Source organism: Rattus norvegicus, chromosome 1, assembly GCF_036323735.1.
Source record: "Rattus norvegicus strain BN/NHsdMcwi chromosome 1, GRCr8, whole genome shotgun sequence".
NCBI lineage: Eukaryota > Metazoa > Chordata > Mammalia > Rodentia > Muridae > Rattus > Rattus norvegicus.
The window spans coordinates 108,244,165-108,266,144 of NC_086019.1; the positions used below are offsets into that span (position 1 = coordinate 108,244,165).

Consider the following 21,980-nt stretch of genomic DNA (forward strand, 5'->3'; position numbering starts at 1 on the left):
TCTTTGTGCCATAATGAACACTGGGGTGGCTTGGGGCGGGGTGGTGGCTCCCGGTCCTAACGGGGAGGGGGGGTGGTTTGGGTTGCTTACCTGTGCCATATCTGGAGGAAAACCTTAAGATGCATTGTAATCACGAGAGGACCAGGATCAAAGCAGCAGGCCCTGCTTCTGATCTCGTTCCAAATGAAGCTGGGGGCGGTTGGAATCCAGGCCTGACCCCTTCCTGCTCCCCAGCCTCTCTGTGTTCCTGGGGTGCAGATGAAAAGAGTGAGGGTCCCAGCCCCCTTGTCAGGAGTGATTTCCAGCCCCAGAAGAACATGATTAAAGAGTGCATTTGTGACTTGAGGAATTTTTTTTTAACTCCTCCAGTGCAGAGTTCAGGGCATTGGGAACCCTTTCAAGGTACTTTCATCTAACCTTTTCTGGGAGTGCGGTTCGGCCTTCTGGGCGTTGTCCCTGTGTTTTCTTGGTGTCCTAATGCCTTCTGTACACCGAAAGAATGAAGTGTCAGACGCTTCCTCTGATTCGTGTGCTTTGGGGAGAATCGGAGTGGGCATAGAATGGCTCCGTGAGCCCCAAAGACGAAGAGTGTGTGGCTACAGGCCCTTAATTAAGCAAGAAAGGAGGGCCTCCTGGGTGCATTTCCTGAGCCCTCTCACTGACCTGTGTGATCTTGTTCAAAAGCCTGGCCTTAGCTTTCTCACCTCACTTTGCCCCATCCTGTGGTCCTAACTAAAATCAATGGCATCCAAAGAACGAGCTCGGTGCCTGACACCTGCACAGCCAAGCTGTGAATGAATCATCCAACCTGAGGAGTCTGCCTCAGCTCAGTCAGTGTTCAACTGGACAGTCCTTCCCAGAGAGTAAGGATGGTGGTCCCCTTACCAAGTGCAGGAGAGGCCAGCCGTGCACATAGTGGAGCCGTCATTGATGTCTACCTACTAGACGGCCGTTGACGCCCCTCCCCCCACCTGCCCTATGACAGCCCAAGATGTTGCCCCTACAGCAATGTCTACTTTTTCTCCCCTCTCCTACCCCCACCCCATGAAGGAATATTAAATGAGATCGTGAAGTTGTAGTTCTACAATGTAGATCGTGAAGGATGGTAGAACTTCAAGAAAATTAACTAAGGAGAAAGTACGCCTGCACGCCTTTCTTGTAATCATTCATAACTTATTCATACTTCTCATAGAACCAAATGCTGTGAGGAATCCTAGCAGATGGCAGAATTAAAATGTAGTAAGGCCAGGTTTGCCAGAGGAGCCTTCCACGTGCTGCACTGAATGTCCTGTAGATGTAATGAATACCCAGCCGTGTTCCCTGATCCTTGAAAAGAGAGTTTGTAGAATGCTTTTCTTAAACCAATCTCTCTGTCTCTCTCTGTCTCTGTCACTTCCCCCACCCCATCATTTTTTCCTGTAGTTTCACATTGTTACTCTAGTACCAAAGTATTTAGCCTTATCCCACGACCCTTTCTAGGGTAAATGTTAACTGTACCACTTTTAATTTTTACATCAACAGGACTTCAGTGATAGACAGCTTTTTCCTTTTCTCTCTTCTCATGGGGATAGAATTACCTAAGCTTCTCTCCTCAGCCACATGCAAGACAAAACACTCTATTAAAGAAGTAGTGTGAGATAGAAAAGAACAAGCATGAAAGAATGTGGGTGTACGATATTTTTGTTTGGTTTTTACGATTTATTCTGTATGTATGATTGTTAACCTGAATGTATGCATGTGTACCACATGTGTTCTTTCTATCTGCCAAAACCAGAAGAGGGCACCGGATCTCTTGGAACTAGAGTTGGTGACAGCTGTGATCTGCCATGCGGGTGCTGAGAACCGAACTCTGGAAGACCAGCAATTGCTCTGAACTACTCTGCCGTAACATTTAGCTCAGGCTGGCTTTCAGTTTCAAATTCTCCTGCACATCCCCGAATGCTTGTATTACAGAAGTGTATCATAATACTCCATAAATTTCATGCTTTTATTGTGGTTTCAAAGTGACAGTGGCTTGAACTGGAAATGGTGGTGCATGTCTGCGGTGCCGGCTAATCTAAAGACTGAGGCAGGAGGCTTGCTTGAGGGGTTCAGGTTTATACTGGACAACATAATGACAGCCTCTCTTTAAGTGTGTGTGTGTGTGTGTGTGTGTGTGTGTGTGTGTGTACATATTACGTATATTTGTCTATATAACAGTGCTTCTTTGTGGGCCCATGAACTTCTATTAAGTGTTTTAATGTATACATTGCAGAAACAGAACCATCACAGTCAGTATTTTCTTTTATGACTAATATTTTCTCTTATAATATGTTGTTTGTAATAGGATAAGACAGTATTTGGAAATCTAACTCTTACTATATTTACAAATGGAGCCCATTACCTTCCATACACCTTGTGCTAGGGTACAGGATCGATCTCTTCCTCTCTCCCCACTTTCCTTTCCCCTCCAACGTGCTAGCACTTAGTGGTCTCATGACTATACAACAGTTTGGTGAGGACCTTCAAAGTGGGCTGGAAGGAGAAAGAACCTGGGTTTAAAAAGGGGGTGCTGGGGAGATGGCTCAGCGGTTAAGAGCACTGACTGCTCTTCCAGAGGTCCTGAGTTCAGTTCCCAGCAACCACATGGTGGCTCACAGTCATCTGTAATGGGATCCAATGCCCTCTTCTGGTGTGTCTGAAGACAGCTACAGTGTACTCATGTACATAAACAAAATAATAAAAGGGGGAGGGTGCCTGGAGAGAGTCACTGCTCCTGGGGGCTGTGTGGGCTCTTCTAAGATGGCATAGTTTCAGTCAGGTGTCCCGTGGTCACTTTAATGAGTTAAACACTGGGAGCCACCACCCCTCTGAGGGCCACTGTCATCACTGTGAGACCACGATAAAAGCATGGAATTTGTCAGATGTTTTAATACACTTCTGGAATCTAAGACCTCAGGAGGTAGACGCAGATCTAGACTGGAGTGGAGAGGGCGAAAGCGGGAAGTCAGTGATAGAATGAAGGGTGAATCAGATTCATGAAGACCAACACAGAGCCAGGCTATGCTCGGAGCTATTAGACTAAAACACTTCTCACCAGCTGTGGCCATGGGGAACTGTCAAGACGTGGCCTGAGAGTGGGGAGAAGGACAGTATGTCCATTGTGAAAGACAGTCCTCTGTTAGTTTAGAACAAACTCCTCGAAGTAAATACTGGGTTTGAGTGCATATAAACATTGATGCCATCTGGGAGATCCCATTGCAGGAATTAGTTGCGGATGGGAGCAGTGGAATCATTAACTGTGTAGCACAGATTCTATGAACTCCAAAGATTGCTCTACCCAGTCAAAAGCGGTTTCTTTTACTTTCGGTCACCAGAGGCGCTCATCAAGCCTGGATATTCTCCTTTAAAACAAAAAAGTAATTAGGCCTGACAGCTGAAGTCAAATCAGACCTTTGGGAATGACCTAATTGCTTTTTGTTCAGGGCCTGACATCGATTTGCCCTTGGCCTTGGTGTCAACACTAGCAAACATGGGAAGCCTCCCAGTCTCTGGCTGGTGGCTCTATCCTTGTCACAGAGAGGGCAAAGGACAGTGACATCCCAAAGGTCATTTTGTGGGTAAACCCCCGGTTCCTGCTGAAACTGCCACTCACCCTTTGGACATTTGACTGCCTGCTTCTTTAGTGACTGGAAATTACCCCCCCAGCAATGGGAGGGTGGGTGGGTCTACCAATTTCATCTCCACCCCCGTGTTACCGGCACCCGCTCCGGTTTTGAGGATCACACTGTGGTGACATTGATCAGGATGAGAGCTCTCATTCCACCCTGGTTATTTTTGGCATCCGCAAGCAATCCAAGGCCTCGACTTCTAGCACCGTGAGGTTAGGATATTACGTAACTGCTTCCTGTGCAAGCACAGACAGCTCTTTGAGAGTCCTCACCTTGCTCCGTCTACCTTATTGGTCGTTCCGAGTGCGTACTGCCTGCTTGTTGGTTCCTCGTGAGTGTATCTGGAGATAGCTGAATGGTTATTAAACATGTCTTGTGTTTTTCCCCTCTAGATTGAAAACATAGATGCCTGCTTGAATTTCCTGGCAGCTAAGGGGATCAACACCCAGGGGCTGTCTGCAGAAGGTGAGTCAGGGCCCGCGCCTTTGCGTCATTGGGGATGCCCACCTGTTAAGACCCACCTGTTACCCAACAATGAATTGCTCCAGTCACGACCAAGGGTGCGGGTAGGCTGTCCTGGTTGGGAGCCCTTACAGGCACAGTAGAGGATACTTTCTCACAGCTCTCAGGTCACCCTAAGAACGCAGCCCTGTGTGCATGACACATTGGCATGCCACAGAGGGTGGGGGTGGGGGAGAGAAAGGGAGCATGCCACTCCAGTTAGAGAAGTTCCTGCTTGAACAACACCGATCCCCAGTCCTGTGGCGCAGCAGGAGGTTACCAACCAGCCATTATCTGTGGGGAAGAAAATATTCAACCACAGAACCAAGTTCAACCATCCAGCGCCCTAGGGAACCGCTTAGTCCTTACTGGCGATGCCTCACCTTGCTCTTAAAGACAGAGTGAGTGAGGTTCATGAACAGGCTACCACCTTTTAGCCTCCCGATTAGCTTTTAATTAACTTGGATTTGGTGGCTAATTAGCATCAATAGTGTCTGCTAGTGGAGTGCTGTTAGATGGGATAATAGTTTGGAGCCCGCTGGCCACAATTACCTGCCTCCTCAGGCAACACTTCCACCTGGAATCTTCTCTCTCTCTCTCTCTCTCTCTCTCTCTCTCTCTCTCTCTCTCTCTCTCCTTGCTCTCTCCCCTTCCTCCCCCTCCCCCTGTTTGTAAACACAGGCAGCTGCCAGCTTCGAAGCTGCCATAGGCCAGGCATCTTCCCAGCTCATTAGGCTGCACCTGCCTCCAGACTTCCCGGAACAGGTAGTGCAGTTGGGGCAGTCCAATTGCTCCTCCTAGCATAGCAGGAGTGTGCTCTGAAAAGATGTAGGGGAGCGTTGGCCCTGAAGCCGGGGTGGGGCTGAGGGAGCAGGAAGCCGGAGTCCACAGATGGAGTAGGTAAGTTAGCGGACCTCATGGGTTCTGCATGGGCTTATGCCTCGTCTTAGCAAAGAGATGAAAGCTTGGATCATCTGGCTGTGTTTCTGAACTGTTGTCTCCTCCATTTTGGAGGTGGGCAGCATCCACGGCTTCTGCATCCGTATCGTGACGTGACTCTGTGTGGAATGTGTCAGAAAAGGGTTGTGATTCTCCTTTTGCCAAGCCTGACCTTAGGCAGTCTGGTTACCTGTCCCATGAGTCTCAGGAGTAGCTTAGCCAGCCTTAATCTCAGAACTTAAAGAAAAATCCTTAGAAGATTGCCCTGCCCTAGCTATAGGTCTCACCTTTGTGGACTTGGTGTACATTGCTGGAAACTACAGTGTTGAGTATTAGACACGAATTCAGTGGGCAGGATGGACTCTTCTGCTATTCCTGTGCTGACCAGGAGGTGGCAGAAGATGTTCCTCTTAGTGTCTAGGAATGGCGCAAGCCTCTGTCCTCCCAGGAGAGCATCTGCAGGGACTTTCACAGAGTCATGCAGTCTTGCCTCCTCCCTTAGGCCTGGAGGTGAACTCTGGCCACCTAGCAGCTGCCTCTTGTCTGCCTTTCTGATTCATTTGTTCTCCCACCACTCGGAAGGCATAGACGTCTTCACAGTAAGTAGTTACTAAACAAATGCTAACTGTGCTCTGGTGGGTTTGTCTGGGTTGGCTCCAGTTCTCATGGCAGAAGACAGAGTTTACGGGACTCCTGGTTCACTGGTGGAGAAACTGGCTGAAAGCTCACAATGGGGCTGGGAGATGATGGTTCAGTGGGTAAAGTGCTCTTTGTGCGAGCGTGAAGACCTGAGCTGGGCCCCACTGGTCATGGTATCTCAAGCTTTGCCAATATACCTAGGACTCAGTTGAGGAAGACAGAGGTTGGTGACTGGAGGTAACCAGACAGTTAGCCAGGTTCAGTAATGAGAGGCTCCCGAACAGTCCTTTTTGGACACACCCATGCACACACACATGGACACACCACACACAAGGAGAGATTATGAGTGACATCTCTGGTAAGTGCTTGTTCATCCTGGAAAAGCCGGAGACTCGACCCTATCTCTGGGAAGGCACCCAGGCTATCCTAGCAGGGCACATCTGTCTATTTTTTTTAAAGCTGCACTAGGCACTGTATTTCCAGAAACAGCTCGTTAGTCATAGTCGACTTGCAGAGCTAGGTACCCAAAAAGTACCCAATGTGCCCAGCCCTCAATGGAGTGCACCCCATTTTCGACCACTGCTTCTCCACCACAAAGAAGGATGGACTAGGGGCCTGGAAGAACGAAGTCCAGGTATTCTCAGAAAGCACGCCCCCACACCCACCCCTCTCCCAGAACAGGCTGCCAGATATGACAGGTGGAGTCTGGAAGGACTGTGGGCAGGGCATATCTTAAACATCACCCCAGGGCAGGGCAGGCTTAAACTGGCAGACAATGGCACATCTCCAAGAGCAGAGAGACAGGGCTGAGCTTCGAGGGCACAAAGAGGAGCCATGGAGCAGTGGGCCACTCAGACCAGCATCACCTCTGTGGACGATCGCTGTAGCCACTGCCCCTAGGCACCCGCCGTCTGGGCCTGAAACAAAGGCTCTATGCGGCGCTCTCAAGGCAGGTCAGGGCAAGCCTGTGCTACAAGAGCACCGCAGGACAGGTGCGCACGGGCGACCGGTCCCAGAGCCAGCTGTAATCGCTGGGAAAGGGCGGAGGTGTGGGGCTTTCCAGCTGCCAGCTGCTTCTGAGGAGGAGCCTGGGGCAATCCGTTGGCTTCAAAAGGAAAACAAAAGACATTGAAACTACATTTTTAAAAAAACACTATGATGATTTTCTGACATCGCAGGTGATCATGACCATAGGCAGAGGCCACCAAGAGGCCCTGGACTTGGCAGTCACGGACAACTCTTCCAGGTGGCGTCTGAAAGACGGTGTGCTTTTCACATTAAAGCAGTTGCCACCTTGCTACTCCTTTCATCTTGGGTGGGCGAGCAGGAAATGTGGACCCTTTGAGTACAGGCAATAGGTGGAGCATGTCCATTGGCCGTCCTCACATCAGCCAAGTGTGGCCCTGAGTGGCAGATTCTGTCTCCTTACACAAGGGTCCCTGCGGGCTCTGCTTCTGTGCCCTTGTCCCACTTTCCCCACAGATAGTGCCATTGGTGGGACACAGGTCCTCCAGAGCAGGGTGGGTGGCTGGGCGGTCTCTCATCCAGCTCATCACTGAGCAACGCCACAGACCCACGGGGCTGGCAGGACTTGGAGAGAAGTCTCACAACCGCCCTCTGCAGCAGCCTCCTTCCTTATGCTTTGACTCAAAATCGCTCCTCCCCTCTGGGGCAGGTTTGTTCGTAATACTATTCTGATGTACAGGACTTCTTGCCAGGCCTGGGATTCACTACCCCCACCCCACTACCCCACCCCTGCTCAGAGGAGAAGGGGAGGGAGAGGGGAAAGGTTGTGGGAGAGGATGATTTGGGGGAGCAGTGAGCAAGATGTAAAGTGATTAAGTAAAATATAAAATTAAATTAAAAAAATGTTAAAACAAGCCCAGCATGGTAGCCAGCCCTTTAATCCCAGGCAAAGCCTGTAGAAGCCTGTAAGTCTATAGTATTTGATGTCAGCCTGGTCCATAGAGAGAGTATCAAGCTAAGTGAGGCATAGGGAGACTCCGTTTACCAAAAAAAAAAAAAAAAAGAAAAAAGAAAAAAAAAGTGCTGATACAAAGTTACGTTGTCAGAGATGGTGCTGTTGGTAACATGCTTATTGGAAGAGTGTTTGTGCAAGAATCTGGGATTCAATCTCCAGCCATAAACGAAGTATGGAGGTGCACGCTTCCCAGCCCAGCTATTCGAGGTGCAGACCAGAGGTATCACAAGTTCAAGGTCCTCTTTGGTTGTATACTGAGATCCAGGCCAGGTTGGGCTGTATGAGACCTTGTCTCAAAAACCCAAAACAAGCCAGGAGGTGATGGCGTTCACCATTAATCCCAGCACTTGGGAGGCAGAGGCAGGTGGCTGTCCTTGAGTTTCAGGCCAGCCTGGTCTACAAAGGGAATTCCAGGACAGCCAGGGCAACATAGTGAAACCCTGTCTCAAAAAATTAAAAACAAAACAAAACAAAAAACAGAGAAGCAAAACAAACAAAAAGCAACCCATCTTTTGACTTAGCTGTCATGCCTGGCATTACTTAGATCATCTCTGCAGATTCACCTCATCTCTAAGTACTTATGTCTGAGCGGATTAGTACAAGCCAGTGGGAACAGAGTGAGCAGGCAGAAACCAGAGAAGCTATGTGTCCTGTCCTGACAGCAGTGGACATCACTGAAACGGAATGGTCTCTTGTCATTTGTCCTTCCATTCAAAAGAGGGTGGCCAGGCCAGAGAGTCTCCCTGGGCCATGCACTTCACTCTGAGCGTTCCTGTTTTTAACCTGTGTTAAAAGTCTAGGTGGGCTTACAGGATGAGGCTCCCTTCCCAAAGCCTTGGGAAATGTCAACATTCTTGTGGTCTTTCGGGGTTTTGGTTCTAGGCTTCCTCTATGATTCAGCAGACAAATACCATTTGGAAATGTGGGCAGAAGACAATCCTAGCTATTTGGGATACTGTCTGTTACGGACCACCCATGGGACAGGCTATGTGACTTTTAGAGCTTTCACCTCTGTTGAGTTCTTTGTGATAGAAAACAAAATTCAACAGTTCGTCAACCGGGGAACCGATAAGGAAAATATGGTGTGCCCATAGAGTGATATACCATTCAGTACTGTGAAGCTGATGCCTGCTCTAACGTGGTTGAACAAAACTTAGGCTAAGGGCTGGTGATGTAGCCCAGTGATGGGAGGCTTGCCTAGCCTGTGCAGGCCCTAGATTCAATCCCTAGTACTATAAAAATAAGGTTAAAAACAAGAATGAAAGCAAACGAACAAATACGTTGAGTAAAAGAAGTCAGTACAAAAGGTTACAAGTTATTATGATTTACATACAGTATCTAGGAAAGGAAAATCTGTAGAGATAGCAGATTTGTGGGGGGCCTAGGAGTCTGGGGGATTGATTGCCACTGAGTACAGGAAATTGATAGAAATGTTTTGTACACATAGAGGGACCCATGACTCCAGCCACATATGTAGCAGAGGATGGCCTTGTCCAGCATCAATAGGAGAGAAAGCCCTTGATCCTGTGAAGGCTCGTTTCCCAATATAGGGGAACGCCAGGGCATTGAGGTTAGAGTGGATGAGTGGGAGTGGGAGCATCCTCATAGAGGCAGGGGAAGAGGAGAGGGGGTAGGGAAGAGGGGGAAAGGAGATAACATTTGAAATGTAAATACGTAAAATATCCAAAAAATGTTTTAAAAAAAGAGATGTTTTAATATTAGAACCAGCTAAACTCACTGCAAGTCATTGGGTTGTAAACTTAGTTTTAGGTCTATACACCGGGCGTGAGATACTTTGATTTATTTGAAGAAACAGAAAGCAAGCCCCGGTTGAACTTTGTCCACTCTGAGGTCACTTACAGTGGTTTTCTTTGTGTGACCCTCAAGGAGAGCTGGATGGGCAGACTCCTTGGTCTTCCTTTGGGTGGAGAGCCCAACAGGGAGCTGAGCCAGCTGCAGGTAGAGAGGGCCTGTGTTTTCCGAGCTCAGAATGCACAGTGGGGTGGCACTGCAGGTGCTGGGAGCTCAGTTTCTCATCTCCTCTCTTCACACTTCTGACATCCCTGGAGATGTACTCGATGTGTGGCCTTGAGTCTTACTGACCACACGAAGCCGCTAAGCCATGGACGACAGAGATTCAACCCTCAGGGTCGGCCTGTGAGTCTATGATCCTTATAACAGAAGTCCCAAGAAAAAAACATGTATTGGCTGGGGTAGTCCCGGGACCTCTGATAGGTGCGTGGAAATGCTTTAGGGAAAGGGAAGCAAACAGTCAAGAGCGGCAGATGGTTTGCTGGCGTGGTAGCCACAAGCCAGTGCGGACAGCTCCACAGGGTGGGCTGTCGGGCTTTGGGTGCTGATGCAGACATGTCCAGTACTGTGTGAGGCCGGCCCTGAGCCCCGCCTGGGACATGCTGGGGTTTTTTATTTTCTTTTTTAGCTTTTCTCGGTTCCTCTCCCTTTTGTTTTCCTTGTGTGGTTTATTATAAAAATGTGTTAAGGAATGTCGAACACACCAGGAAAATAAAAACAACTGCATGCCCATGAGCTACCTTAATAAATAAAACATTATCTGGTCTGTTTTTAAATTCACCCCATGTGGTGAGCATGTGAGCAAGACAAGTCACACCAGTGTTAGGAAAACCAACTCCTGAGCTAGGAAAAAAAAAACCCCGGATTCAAGTCCCACCTCAGAGCTTATTACCTTGTTGCTGCCTTTCTGACTCCCAGCTTCCCCTTCATACCCCCTGCCACAGTCTCAGGATGGCAGACGCCATGCGTTTGTGACTAGCTTGGAGGAACACACTAGTTGGCCATACACCTTGCTAGTCATAAACTACTTACCGTCCTGATAACTGGGAAAAGCACACACAAAAAATAGATCTTTACATAGATTTCATCTCCAAGAATAGCTGTTATCACTCCAATAAATTCATATTTTGAAGGGAATTGGTTCATTCCCCCACCACCACCACCACCACATTCTTTCATAGGTGTTCATCTGAATGCTGACACTTGATTAATTTCTGAATTTCGCCCATTAACTCGGGTGTCTCTGACCAGCTGATGGCCAGAGATGTCGTTTACTGTTGGCTTCGGTTCCCCATGACTGAAGTCGCTGACTGAGTCATACTCCCTACCCCCGGCCTCATAGTCTGTGGTGTGTACTTATAAGGACATCTGGGGACAGGACGCAGCTCCTTTAGGTTTCCTTGGGCTGGAGAACAAAGCAGCTGGAGCCACACAGCCAAGTCAGGGAGCGTGTGCCCTCACCTCTGACACTTTCTGTGAATCCGTGTCATGGTGGAGGGTGGTGTGGGGGCGGGGGGGGCAGAGAAGTTCATAAGCAATGTCTGGGCATCCCAACTGGACTAGGTCAGCCTTGACTTCCACCCATCACTGTGGCATAATTAAGAACCCCATGTATCAATATCATGGTTTGGGGCCGGAGAAAAGGCTTAGCAGGTACAGGACTGATGGCCTGCGTTCAGTCCCCAGGGCCCACATGCACTGGGTGGGCTGTCAGGCTTTGAGCACTGGGCGCTGATTTGAACACGCACACTACTGCTTCAGACAGGCCCTGAGCACTGACTTCCACAGGTTGTTCTCTGACTTCCACAGGTACGCCCTGGCGTGTGCTTCTCCCTGATGCGCTTCACAAATGATTACAGTTTGGGGACTGAAGCGGTGTCTCAATGGTTAAAAGCACTGGCTGTTCTCGCAAGGGTCCTGAATTCAGGGACTCCAATACCTTCTTCCGCAGGCAAAAGGCACAGAGACTGAGTCACACAGCCTGGAAACATGCATATAAAATACAGTGCACACAACATACATGCACATAAGATACTCGGACACATAAAATAACTCTCTAGTAAATAAATCATGGTTTGCAGAGTCACTTTGGGAAAGTCGTCACCCAGAGCAGCTCATTCGTGAAGCATGAAGCTGTATGGCTATTTTCTTTGGGGTTCTGGGGCTGTGTTCTTCCTGTAGCACCAAGAGTGGCGGGGGGGGGGGGTCATCATTGTTCGCACGCACACAGTGAATCTTGACGTAGATGCCGTCACTTGCTCTGTAAAGCCGGGGCTGGCGGTGGAAGTATGGCCCTTCCTCGAAGGCCGGAAGAGATGGTGTGACTTGCACAGCTGGAGGGTGATAGAGTTCAGTCTGGAGTCCAGAGGTGTAAATTCTCTGCTGCACCTGTCAGCCCTCACAGAACCTGCTAGCTTTCAAAGTGTGTCAGGAAGACCGGCTTCCGGAAGGGTGTTATCAGTGGTTCCCTCACAGCCTGAGGAAAGGGTGCTTTGGCAAAACAAGTGCTTTGTCCCAGTCTAACTTGGGGGTGGAGGGTTGGACACAGGTCCAAAGGCCTGGCTGCCCTTCCTTCCTTGCGGGAACATGGCTTGCCCTGAAGGAGTAAGTTACTTTCCTTCACACATTCTTGCCTGACCTTACCTTAGAGGAAGAAACCCTTGTGCCATCCTGGGCAGGTTTCCTCAGCAGGGCTCAGCCAGAGGCCTGCACTCTCCATACAAGCAGGGCTGCTGACTCCCAGCCTCTCACAAGACCCCTGCAGCTCCCTTGGCCTTGCTTTGTGCTAACATCCCCACCACCACCCCAAATCCCTGGCTTAGCAGGGGAGTGTGGAGAATATCACTTCTCTGGGTTTTCTCCTCTGATGTTCCTCTTCCTTGGTGGCCCTACTTCACTGCCTTGGGGTCAGTGTAGCCTCTGGCCGTTGGCAGCTGGTATTAAAAATGCTACATAAAAGGATGGATGCTCAGCTTCTGTATGGAATAAATATTTCATTCCTCGCCACGGCTCTTTATGCATGCCTCGAGGCAAATGCATTTTAATATCTAAAACGTACCGTCTGGAATTTGAGACTCTCCCCACTCTGTTCAAATTCATTTTCATATAGGAAGTATTTTGCTCCTGATGGGAGCTATTCTTCTCGCCCCTCACCCAAAGCCTGAATTCGAGTTATGGATTCAAGGGACAAGACAGGCTGAGCCATGGGTTTGAAAAGATGTCTGGGTAGAGGAGAGAAAGGATTTGGATTCAATGGCGGACGGCCACTTGGCATGCTCTGTGTGGCTTGAGGCTCAGAGTGTGGACTTGGCAGATGGAGCTAGACCATAGTGTCTCCGCTAGTGCCAGAAAGCAGTCTAGGATCCACAGCCTTGCCCAGATCACAGGCTCAGTCTTGAGAGAAACACTTACTTTTTCTGTGGTATTCTTACTGAGAAGTTCCTCCTGGCCCTTGCCAGCCAGCCGGCCAACCAGCCAGCCAGTTCTGACTTGCCTAGTACATCTACTGCAGCCCCATGGGAAGACCACACTAATCTCTTTGTGGTTTAGGAGTGATTTTAATGGACCTTCAGGAGTTGAACTCAAGCAGGGCTGAAGAAGCCCATTGAACGTGGAAAAGAAAGGCTGATAAGAATCCATATTTAAACTGTGCAAAGGCGTCCTTGAGCATTTGTTCTTAAACCTCCGATACATGTTAAGCAAGGACCTTAAGTTTTATTTACGAAAACAAGCAGATCCACTATGCTAAGTCATTTCCAGTTCAGACAGGGAGGAGGGCATATTGTATACAAAATTAGATTTTCCTAAAAACATTTAAAATTTCATGGCTGTTTCAACCACACCATCGATTTGGCAAGGTTTGCTGGTTTCCCACATTATGCCTTTGGTGACGAGATCCTCTTCTGTTGTCTTGCAGAGATCAGGAATGGGAACCTCAAGGCCATTCTAGGCCTCTTCTTCAGCCTCTCCCGATACAAGCAGCAACAGCAGCAGCAGCAGCCTGAGAAGCAGCACCTCTCATCATCCCCTCTGCCACCTGCCGGGTCTCAGGTGGCCGGGGCGCCTTCCCAGTGCCAGTCTGGCATTCTTCAGCAACAGGGGCTGGCCACTCCCCAAGCCCCGTGCCAGCCCCTCCAGCCAGCTTCACATCAGCAAGCAAAAACACAAGCGGAAATGCAGTCCAGGTGGGCTCCTCTCGGGGACAGATGGCTCTGCTGATCTTTAGATGTCCTTCTCCCCAGCTGTGGAGGATAGCCTGTGCAGTCTGTGGTTCTCATGGGTGAGGAATTAACATGGCCTCAAGATAGCTACAAGAAGGCCCCACTGTACCCAGTGGAGACGTGTGTTCATACAGGTCAGGAAGAGGCCTGCTAATTCCTAATGTGTTCTATAAAAGTTCACCCACAAGTCATTTGCTTTAATGGCAAGAAAAACAAAACAAACAAACAAACAAAAGACCCCTGATGGATTAGAAACTAGAAAGCTTTTGGACTCAGGAGAACGTCCTGTAGAAGTGTTCATTATAACTGTGTCCTTTTAAGCCACCTGAGGCTAGCAGTGAGACCCAGTGCCACTTGTCTGATTGGTCGCCTGGCTTTATTGAATGCGTGCTGAAAACCACTGTGCCCCACAGCACAGAAGGTTTCTTGAAGTCGCTAGACTCTTAAACACCAAGGCCAAAGATGCTTGACCCCCAACTACCTTGAGTCACAGCTGTGCTTTCCCACAAAAAGCGCAGTTTCCCACCTGGCAGGGTATTTACAGCCAGGAGGCATGGGTCTGATGTAAGTGAGGCCCCCTAATTAATTATCTAATTATCCAACTAGCATTGTGGAAATTTGTGAAACGGGAGAGTCACGTGGACTAGCAATGAGAGAGGGCACCAAGCAGCCAGGCAGTGTGCTCTTTCCTTGGAGGAACGCCTGACTGGGAACTCTCCCCTGGCTGGAGGCTTCCCCAGCGGACCCACGCTGCCTTCTGCCCAGGCCCATTCCCTGACATGCTCGCTAGAATTACAGTGCAGGGAAGAGGCTCTGTGTGGGAAGAGGAGAGAGCCTCATAGTCAAGTCGTTCTGACTGTTGTTGCATGTCTGCTCAGAACCTTGAATCTGCCAGTTTGCATCTTATTATCCTGTGAGAGCAGAGTCTTCTATGGGCCAGGTACTGTCAGTCATTTGGGAGTCAGAGATGAGTGATAGCCATCCATGATACCTGCTCTGTACGTGTCCCCAGGGGAGGCTGTGCAGCGAGCATCCGGAACCAGGAGAAAGATGGTGGGACTCAGGGTTGGTTGTTTAGGTTGGATTAATGGGAAGGCCCCTCTGAGGCCACGGCACCTAGTGGCGAGACGTGGTTGGAAGGAAACCAACTGTGCAAACCTCAACTGCAGAGCTGTGTCGGGGCGGGCAGCTGGTGAGGAGGCTCTGTGGTAGGAGCAAGCTTGCCATGGCACTGGGAAGAGAAGAAACCGGACCATTGCCCGCAGGCAAAGAAGGCGCTGTGTGGCGATGGATACGTTATCAAAGTTGGGCTGAAGGAAGTGAGCCTGGACTCTCTTCTAGGGAGCCAGGAATCTAAAGTTTCAGTTGGATTTACATTAAGAAAAGAAAAGAATTCTCTGATGATTAAGCTTGTGGGGGAGCAAGAGTGAAATGAAGGAGCCCAGGGAAGGAGACTTCTGCAGAGTAGGCAGTGAGTGACGGGGAACAGTATGACGGTCTGAGGTAGATGGAGATGGACCCCGAGGGACTTGTCGAAAGTTGAGCCAAGGAGCCTACAAGCAGATTCACTATCTAGAGTCAGGGAAGAAGAGGCAACTCAAGTAATAAAGCCCGGTTTTTTGGTTGTAAGAATAAAGCCCGGTTTTTTGGTTGTAAGAATAAAGCCCGGGTTTTTGGTTGTAAGAAAAGCAACCTATTGCTAAGGAACACTTGACGTCAAGAACAGCCACACACAAGTCAGTTTTATTTTAAATCCATTCACTCCAACAGCAGAAGGGTGCTTGCCGTAATGCCGTGCTTTCTGGCCCCGCAAAACGGTGGCCTGGGCTAGGAGTTGAGTGGTTATGTCCTCATTCACCCCTCTATGCCACCAGGCCGATTACTTCTGCACATGAGTGGTCTCATCTTCTGTGCACTGTCGCTTCCCACTCTTACTTCCAAAGCACCTTGCCAAGGTCCAGACGTAAGCTATCCCATACTAACACTCTGGCTGTCTTTGGTACAGCCAAGACCCAAAGGGTAACCACTTGGACTCTTGGCTATTAGTGTCAGGTCCCGGCATGAGCACCCTAGATGCCAGACCTGTTCTGATGCTCTGTTAGAACTCTTCAAGATGCAGACATGCCCGTTAAGAACACGTCTAGGAGGCCTAGAGATGGCTCAGTGGTTAAAGCATGGACTGCTCTTCCAGAGGTCCTGAGTTCAATTCCCAGCAACCACATGGTGGCTCACAATAATGTGATGGAATCCAATGACCTCTTCTGGTGTGTCTGATGTATGTTCACATAAATAAAAGTAAATACATCTTTAAAAAAAAAAGAAAATACAAAAACACACATCAGGGTCCCATATGCTCCAGGACAGCAAACACCAAGATTCCATAGCTTTCTTAGGAAGCTTGCCTATATCATTCAAGAACATCTGAGATATCGGTGTAACGATGTCAGAGCAGTCGTGCCGGGCTTCATCACGCTACAGTCTGCATTGTGACCACTTGATCCGTAGTTCACAACATGAAGTGTAGAGTCCCCGGAAAGAGCACATTTTCTAAGCCTTGAGTTTCTTTCCATTTGTGTCTGTCTTAAATACAATCCATATTTTGTTATCTAGGAAACATCCAAAAGTTGTTTGGTTTCTTCTTTCTCCCTCACCATTCTCTCCTCTCCCTTTACTCCCAGAGAACAGTATTTCTTAACACAGGTTTTTCTGCCAACGTTCTACCAGAAAAGTGGACGTCAGAGTAAGTGTTTGAGGTTGGGAGACAGCTCCGTGGTAGAGTACTTGCCCCCTCTAGTTCCCTAATCTTTACCTAAAAATATATAAGAAAGATAAAAGACACAAAACAACTATAAATTGATTAAATCTGACCAAGAGTTTTCATATGCCCATGTTTCTGGGACGTTTGCCCTTACACCCCAGCGAACCATCCCGTGAAACCAGCACAGCGGTATGTTAGAGAATATTGATTATGTGTTGTAAATGCTTCCTACCTCAAGCATGGCAGTGCTTTAGAGAGGTAGAGAGACAGGAAAGAGAAGCTGAAACAAGAGGATTGCCACAAATTCCAGGCCAGCCAAAGTGTAAAGTGAAGGTGACCTCACAGCAGCCTGGGCCACAGTGTGAGACCCTATCACACTATCACAGAAAACCAAGTCAAACAGAAAGCATTAGAAGCGCGTAGCTGAGTGAAGGCAGTAAAGATATTTAGTATGGTCATGGGGGGCAGGGCAGGTCAACAATCTGAAGGCCCTGAGCCAAATCCTTTCTTTTACACTCACTGGGATTAAACTTAGGGCCTTGCTCATATTTGGCAAGCGCTAAGTTACTGGACTCCTTTTTACTTCTTCATATTTTAAAACGAGGCCTCACTAAGTTGCCAGGGCTGACCCTGAGCTCACTCTGGAGCCAGCAGGTCTTGAACATGCCAGCCATGGCTGTTCGTGCCACTCTTTGATGGTCATGGACTCGTCCTCTGAAACTGTAAGCCACAGTAGACTCTGCTGTAAGTTGCGTCTAGTTAGAGCAATGGAAAAATAACAAACACACCATCCATCCTCCTGCCTCGGCCCCCTGAGTAGCTGTGATCACAAGTCTAGGCTTTAGATAATCATGACTGTAGTTTCTTCATGCTGTGATCACTGAAATGAGCCCCGGAGGGCACTGTGATTTAGCTGGGAGGAAGTCTATGGAGGACCGGCCCAGGGACTTCTTGGCTTGTCTAATATGTCTCTTCTCACTCATCTGTCCACCTTTTCCTTCCTACCCTGCAGTGCATCAGCCAAGGACTCATGTCAAAGCAAAATCATCCGCTTCACTCTGGGTCAGAAAAAGATCTCTAGGTTAGCAGTGTCCTTTGTGTCCTCCAAAGCATGGTTTAAACCCAGCCCACTCTTCCCGTTGCCTCCTTGCTGGCTGAGTTCCCTGTTGATTCCCCTCCCTGCTCCGTGTCTCCGGTTACCCAAACCTAAACATGCTTTGGCCATTGATTTAGCTGGGGGAGTTCTGAGGTCGGGCTTGGGTGGGAGTCGGTGTATGTGCGTGAGAAGCTTTGTATGTGCCTAAGTGACTGGCTCAGACAGGATGTTTTTCATTGTATCGATTTCGCCTTGTCATTGAGAAACCATTGAAGAAGAGGTGAGTTTCCAGGTAGTTACATAGCCATCTTATGGTGAATGCATTTGCTCCCTGCTTCATCCCGGCCCTAATCTGCATCCCCTCTCTGTGTGCCGTGCTTTGGCTATGGTCATGGTTGCTCAATTACTAACTGGGACAGGGGAGGGGGCAGGTTTCCTTGTGAGCTGAGATCTGATATGTGAATTCATTTCAGAAGGCTGTCATGTCCTGTCTTTGTTTTTGGGGATTCTCCTGCATACCATGGCTCAGTTTCTTGGGGGTGGGGGTTCGGGGGCAGTCACTAGTCTGCAGCATCCTGTCCTGACCCCTGAGACACATGCTTGGGTGTGAGAAACCCCAGTTACATTGTAACATCTCCAGTCTTATTTAATGCTACAGCCTCTGTGAGGTAACCAGGTAGGTCATGTTAATAGCCCCATGTTACAGATATAGAAACTGAAAGTTCACACGTGTGATCGTTTGCTCCCATGCTACACCAAAGATGGGAAAGAGCCTGCGTTGTTTGCCCCAGAACCCTTAGGCCATGCCTCAGCTTCTTGCTTTTGCATTCGGCTGTTGTGAGGTTGTCAAAGTTGCTGCCTCAGCCTAATCCTTCACACTGCCCTGCGGCACCCGAGAGAAGCTGCCCTGGGTGACCTTCCCGTGACAATGGTGCTACATTTGCTTTCCAAGGAACTGTTTCCTAATGGTGAGGGGAAACTGGCCCTTCATTTCATCCATGTGCAGACCAGTGTGACGAGCTGATAGCTGTCCCCTTTGCTCGGCTCTGGTAACCTTTTGTAAATAGTGTGCCTTTTTCTGCAAAACTTGTCCGGGGCAAGACCCAGCCTGGAGCCACCTGACTGGTGTGGGAGAAACTGCATGGCCCTGTGCTTTGGAGCACAGCCTGCACGCGTTACCCATAAGAGACTGCTTTCCCTGATGAAGAAGAGGAAGCTGCAGCAGGAGTGGATCCCCTGTTCCAGCAGGCTGATCCCACAAGTCTGAACATCGTGCGAGTATGTGGGCATGTCAAAGGACAGGGGCAGCCTGGAGGAACCCGTGTCTGTTCCCAGGACACCCAGGCCTTTGTCCCAAAAGAGAAGAAGACAGGAGCTGTCTGAGAAACTGTCTGATTGGAAGCACATGCCTGCCGTTGACTGGCACAGATGCTGTATGGAGGCTGGGGAAGCGAGGAGCTGAAAAGACAAGGGTGCAGCTACCCCACCCTAAGGCTGTGCCGAGAGTAGAGTTCTCAGCTTCACCATCAGCCAAGGTCTGGCTTCCTTTAGAGTCAACGCATCCCCCACCGAGAGTGCATTTTGAGCGCATCCTGTCTCTGCTGAAGCCAACGAAGGGATGGACTCATACTCCTGGGCTCCCCTCTTCCCAGATTCTACCTCTGATCATTGCCCTGATAAGGATCGAGGCTGATTAAGTACCCTTAAGTAGAGCAGTAAACTCTGGTTGGCAGAGCAGATACCCCCACCCCCACTCCCACCCCCAGGCTGAGTAGGCCACCTGCCCCCCAGAACTCTAGAAACAAGTTTCTCCTGGAAGTGTAAATGCCGATTGGATTCCTACCAGGACCAGGTACCTTAGTGGGCACTGGAGATGTTCAGCAGAAAAGCCTCACCCTGGAATGTGGACCTCGAGCATTTCTGCAGTCTACCATGTTGTCTCCTCCCTGCTTCTCTGGTAGCGTCACAGGCACATACCATGTTCTGCCTACAGGAGGCAGGAAAGCACGGTGGCACAACAGTTTCGCTGCCACTTAGCATCGCCTGGGTAAACGATTTCCTCTTTAGGAGCATATGCGTGTGTCTACCTTGCTTCACGTACAGTGTCCTAGGGATTTTGTAAAAGGCTTTTCCGGTTCTAGAATATCATTGGTGCACAGTAAATTGCAGGTGTATGTGGGGGGTGGGGTTGTGATGTTGGTTTCCTGGTTGAGCTTGGTCAGATATGGCAGCCAGGCTGAGTGGATCCCTGTATGGCTGTCTTAGCCGTCTTGGGAAGTGGAATCAAAATTAGTGGGATAATCAGGCCTCTGCCTAGCTGCTGAAAAGCAGATGCCGTGGAAATGAGAGATTTAGCATTTAATCATCTTGTCTGGCAAGAAAGCATCTCCAATCCTGGACTCCCCACCCCCAGCATGTGCACACAAGCTGCCATGCTTCCTGGGAGGGGCACCCCCCTACTCCCAGTCTTTGAAGTGGTTTGGGAGAGAAGAACGGCCCTCCTACCATCAGCACGTACAGCGTGTGGAGCGGAGGCACGGGGGGCTTGATTGTAGGGTCCATGCCAGGAATGAGTTCAATCCCCTGCTTGGTGTCCCACACACTTTGGAGAATTTGACCACGGCTCTCCAAGAAGCAAGAATTGTCTCCCACCTTTCCACAGCACTTCTGTTAAAGGTTTCATGTTTTTAAAGTACCGTGTACGTTTGGGAAAACCCATCTGCACCTTCTGTCCATTTGAAGCTGGATACGGAGTGATCGTCAGAAGCGAAGGTCTATTTGCAGAGCCGCCTGGACCTCTTGGTACCGTGAATGGCACAGGGCCCATCTGCCCGCCTGCCTCCCGCTGACTGGCTTCAGTGAGGCCGTGCGCTGGGCAGCATCTGCCATGCCACCTGCAGCTGTTCCTATGGGTCAGACCCAGCTCTTCAACAAGGCAGGATTCTGATGTGACTGACAGCACATGCTTCCGGGCTGGGGTTGATCCAAGTTCCCATGATGAACAAGGACGTCAAGAGTAACGAACTGCAGAATGTTTAGCCAGAGGCTGCAAGCCTCTGTGCGAGGCCACGGGTCTGTGTCACGGGTATAGAAGACATACTCTTATTTTTAGCTCTGCCCTCGGCCTCCTTAATTAATGCTTCAATCCTGAGGGATAATGGGACAGAGTCCAGGCTTCCTAGTCTGACCACAGGGTCTTCCCTCCTCTGGTCCTCTTCATATCCCCTGACTGGGTCATTCCACTCTGTCCCTCAGAAACCATCACACTCCACCTCTCTTCTCTGCCTTTTTTTTTAGTGTGCTTTGTTCTTGCTTTGTAGCCCAGGGTGACATTGAATCTGGACAGTATACCTGTCTCGGCCTCATCAGTGCAGGGTAATAGGTGTGAGCCACCATGGCTAGCTGTATTTTGGTGGTAGCCTACATTGCACGCAAGACGGACATGTTCTACCACTGAGCGAGATCCTTAGACCTCTTTTTAGATCTCACTGAGTCGTGTTGGCTGGCCTTGAACATAGTCGGTAGGCCAAAAAGGCCTTGAACCCTTCCTCTGTCAGCCTCCTGAGTATGTAGAGTTACAGGCATGAGCCACCATGCTTGGCTTCACCTCTACTTTCTGCAAGCTCTCAACCACGTGTAGTGTGCTATGCCTTCTGAGGCTCCATTCACCGTCCCCCTCCACACGCCAAGTCTGGGTCTTGCCCTGGGATCTCTTTTTTGAAATCCATCGTCTCCTTTCTGTGAATTGCCTCTTTGCCTCCACACACGTCACCTAAATGCCAGCTGGGGTCATCTGGCTCCTTTGGATCCAAGGAGGACTGTACTGACCAGTGCTGCCTCGTGCATCTCCTGCAGCCAGTGGAGCACCACATCGTTGAAGGAAGTCAGGACGGGAACTCAACAGGACAGGGACCTGGAAGCAGGAGCTGATGCAAGGACAGTAGAGGGGTGCTGCTTACTGGCTTGTTCACCCTGACTTGCTCAGCCTGCTTTCCACAGCCCACAATGGGCTGGCCCCTCGAACGCCAATCACCAATTAAGAAAATGCCCTACAGCCTTGCCTGCATCCCGATCTTATAGAGTGATTTTATCAGTTGAGGGTCCCCTCTCTCAAATGACTCGCGCCCCTATCAATTGACAGGAAGCCAGCCTGCCGAGGCGGCTTTTGCTAGCATTGTCAGATGGATGAACTTCAGAGAACTTGAGAGGAGCACTGGACTTTGATCACCACGAGGGATCCAGGACTGTTCTTCTTAGTCCCAAATCCAGGGCTGCTTCACTAATGTGAGGCTCCCAAGAGCAAGTTTTCTACCACAGACAACATAGTTTCTCTTCTGGAATGTTCTTTAAGAGGGAAAAAGAGCCGTGCTTGACAAGGCCTATC

General features: G+C 49.4%; 1 protein-coding gene across 14 annotated transcripts in view; it reads left to right on the top strand.

The window, feature by feature from the left end:
• Positions 1–21,980, top strand: part of Nav2 (neuron navigator 2) — a 658,579-nt gene that overhangs the window by 444,197 nt on the left and 192,402 nt on the right. For 8 of the 14 annotated variants that reach the window (XR_010060052.1, XM_063278060.1, XM_017588741.3 and 5 more), the window contains 3 exons: positions 4,043–4,115; positions 13,439–13,706; positions 17,513–17,581. Coding sequence is in view for 13 of the 14 variants with exons in the window: in XM_063278060.1 (XP_063134130.1) it covers positions 4,043–4,115; positions 13,439–13,706; positions 17,513–17,581 (410 nt within the window). In the remaining variant the exon portion in view is untranslated. Of the gene's footprint in view, positions 1–3,723; positions 3,954–4,042; positions 4,116–4,138; positions 5,052–13,438; positions 13,707–17,512; positions 17,582–21,980 lie in introns of those variants that run through there. The other 6 variants (XM_063278151.1, NM_138529.1, XM_063278176.1 and 3 more) reach the window with 4 other exon arrangements.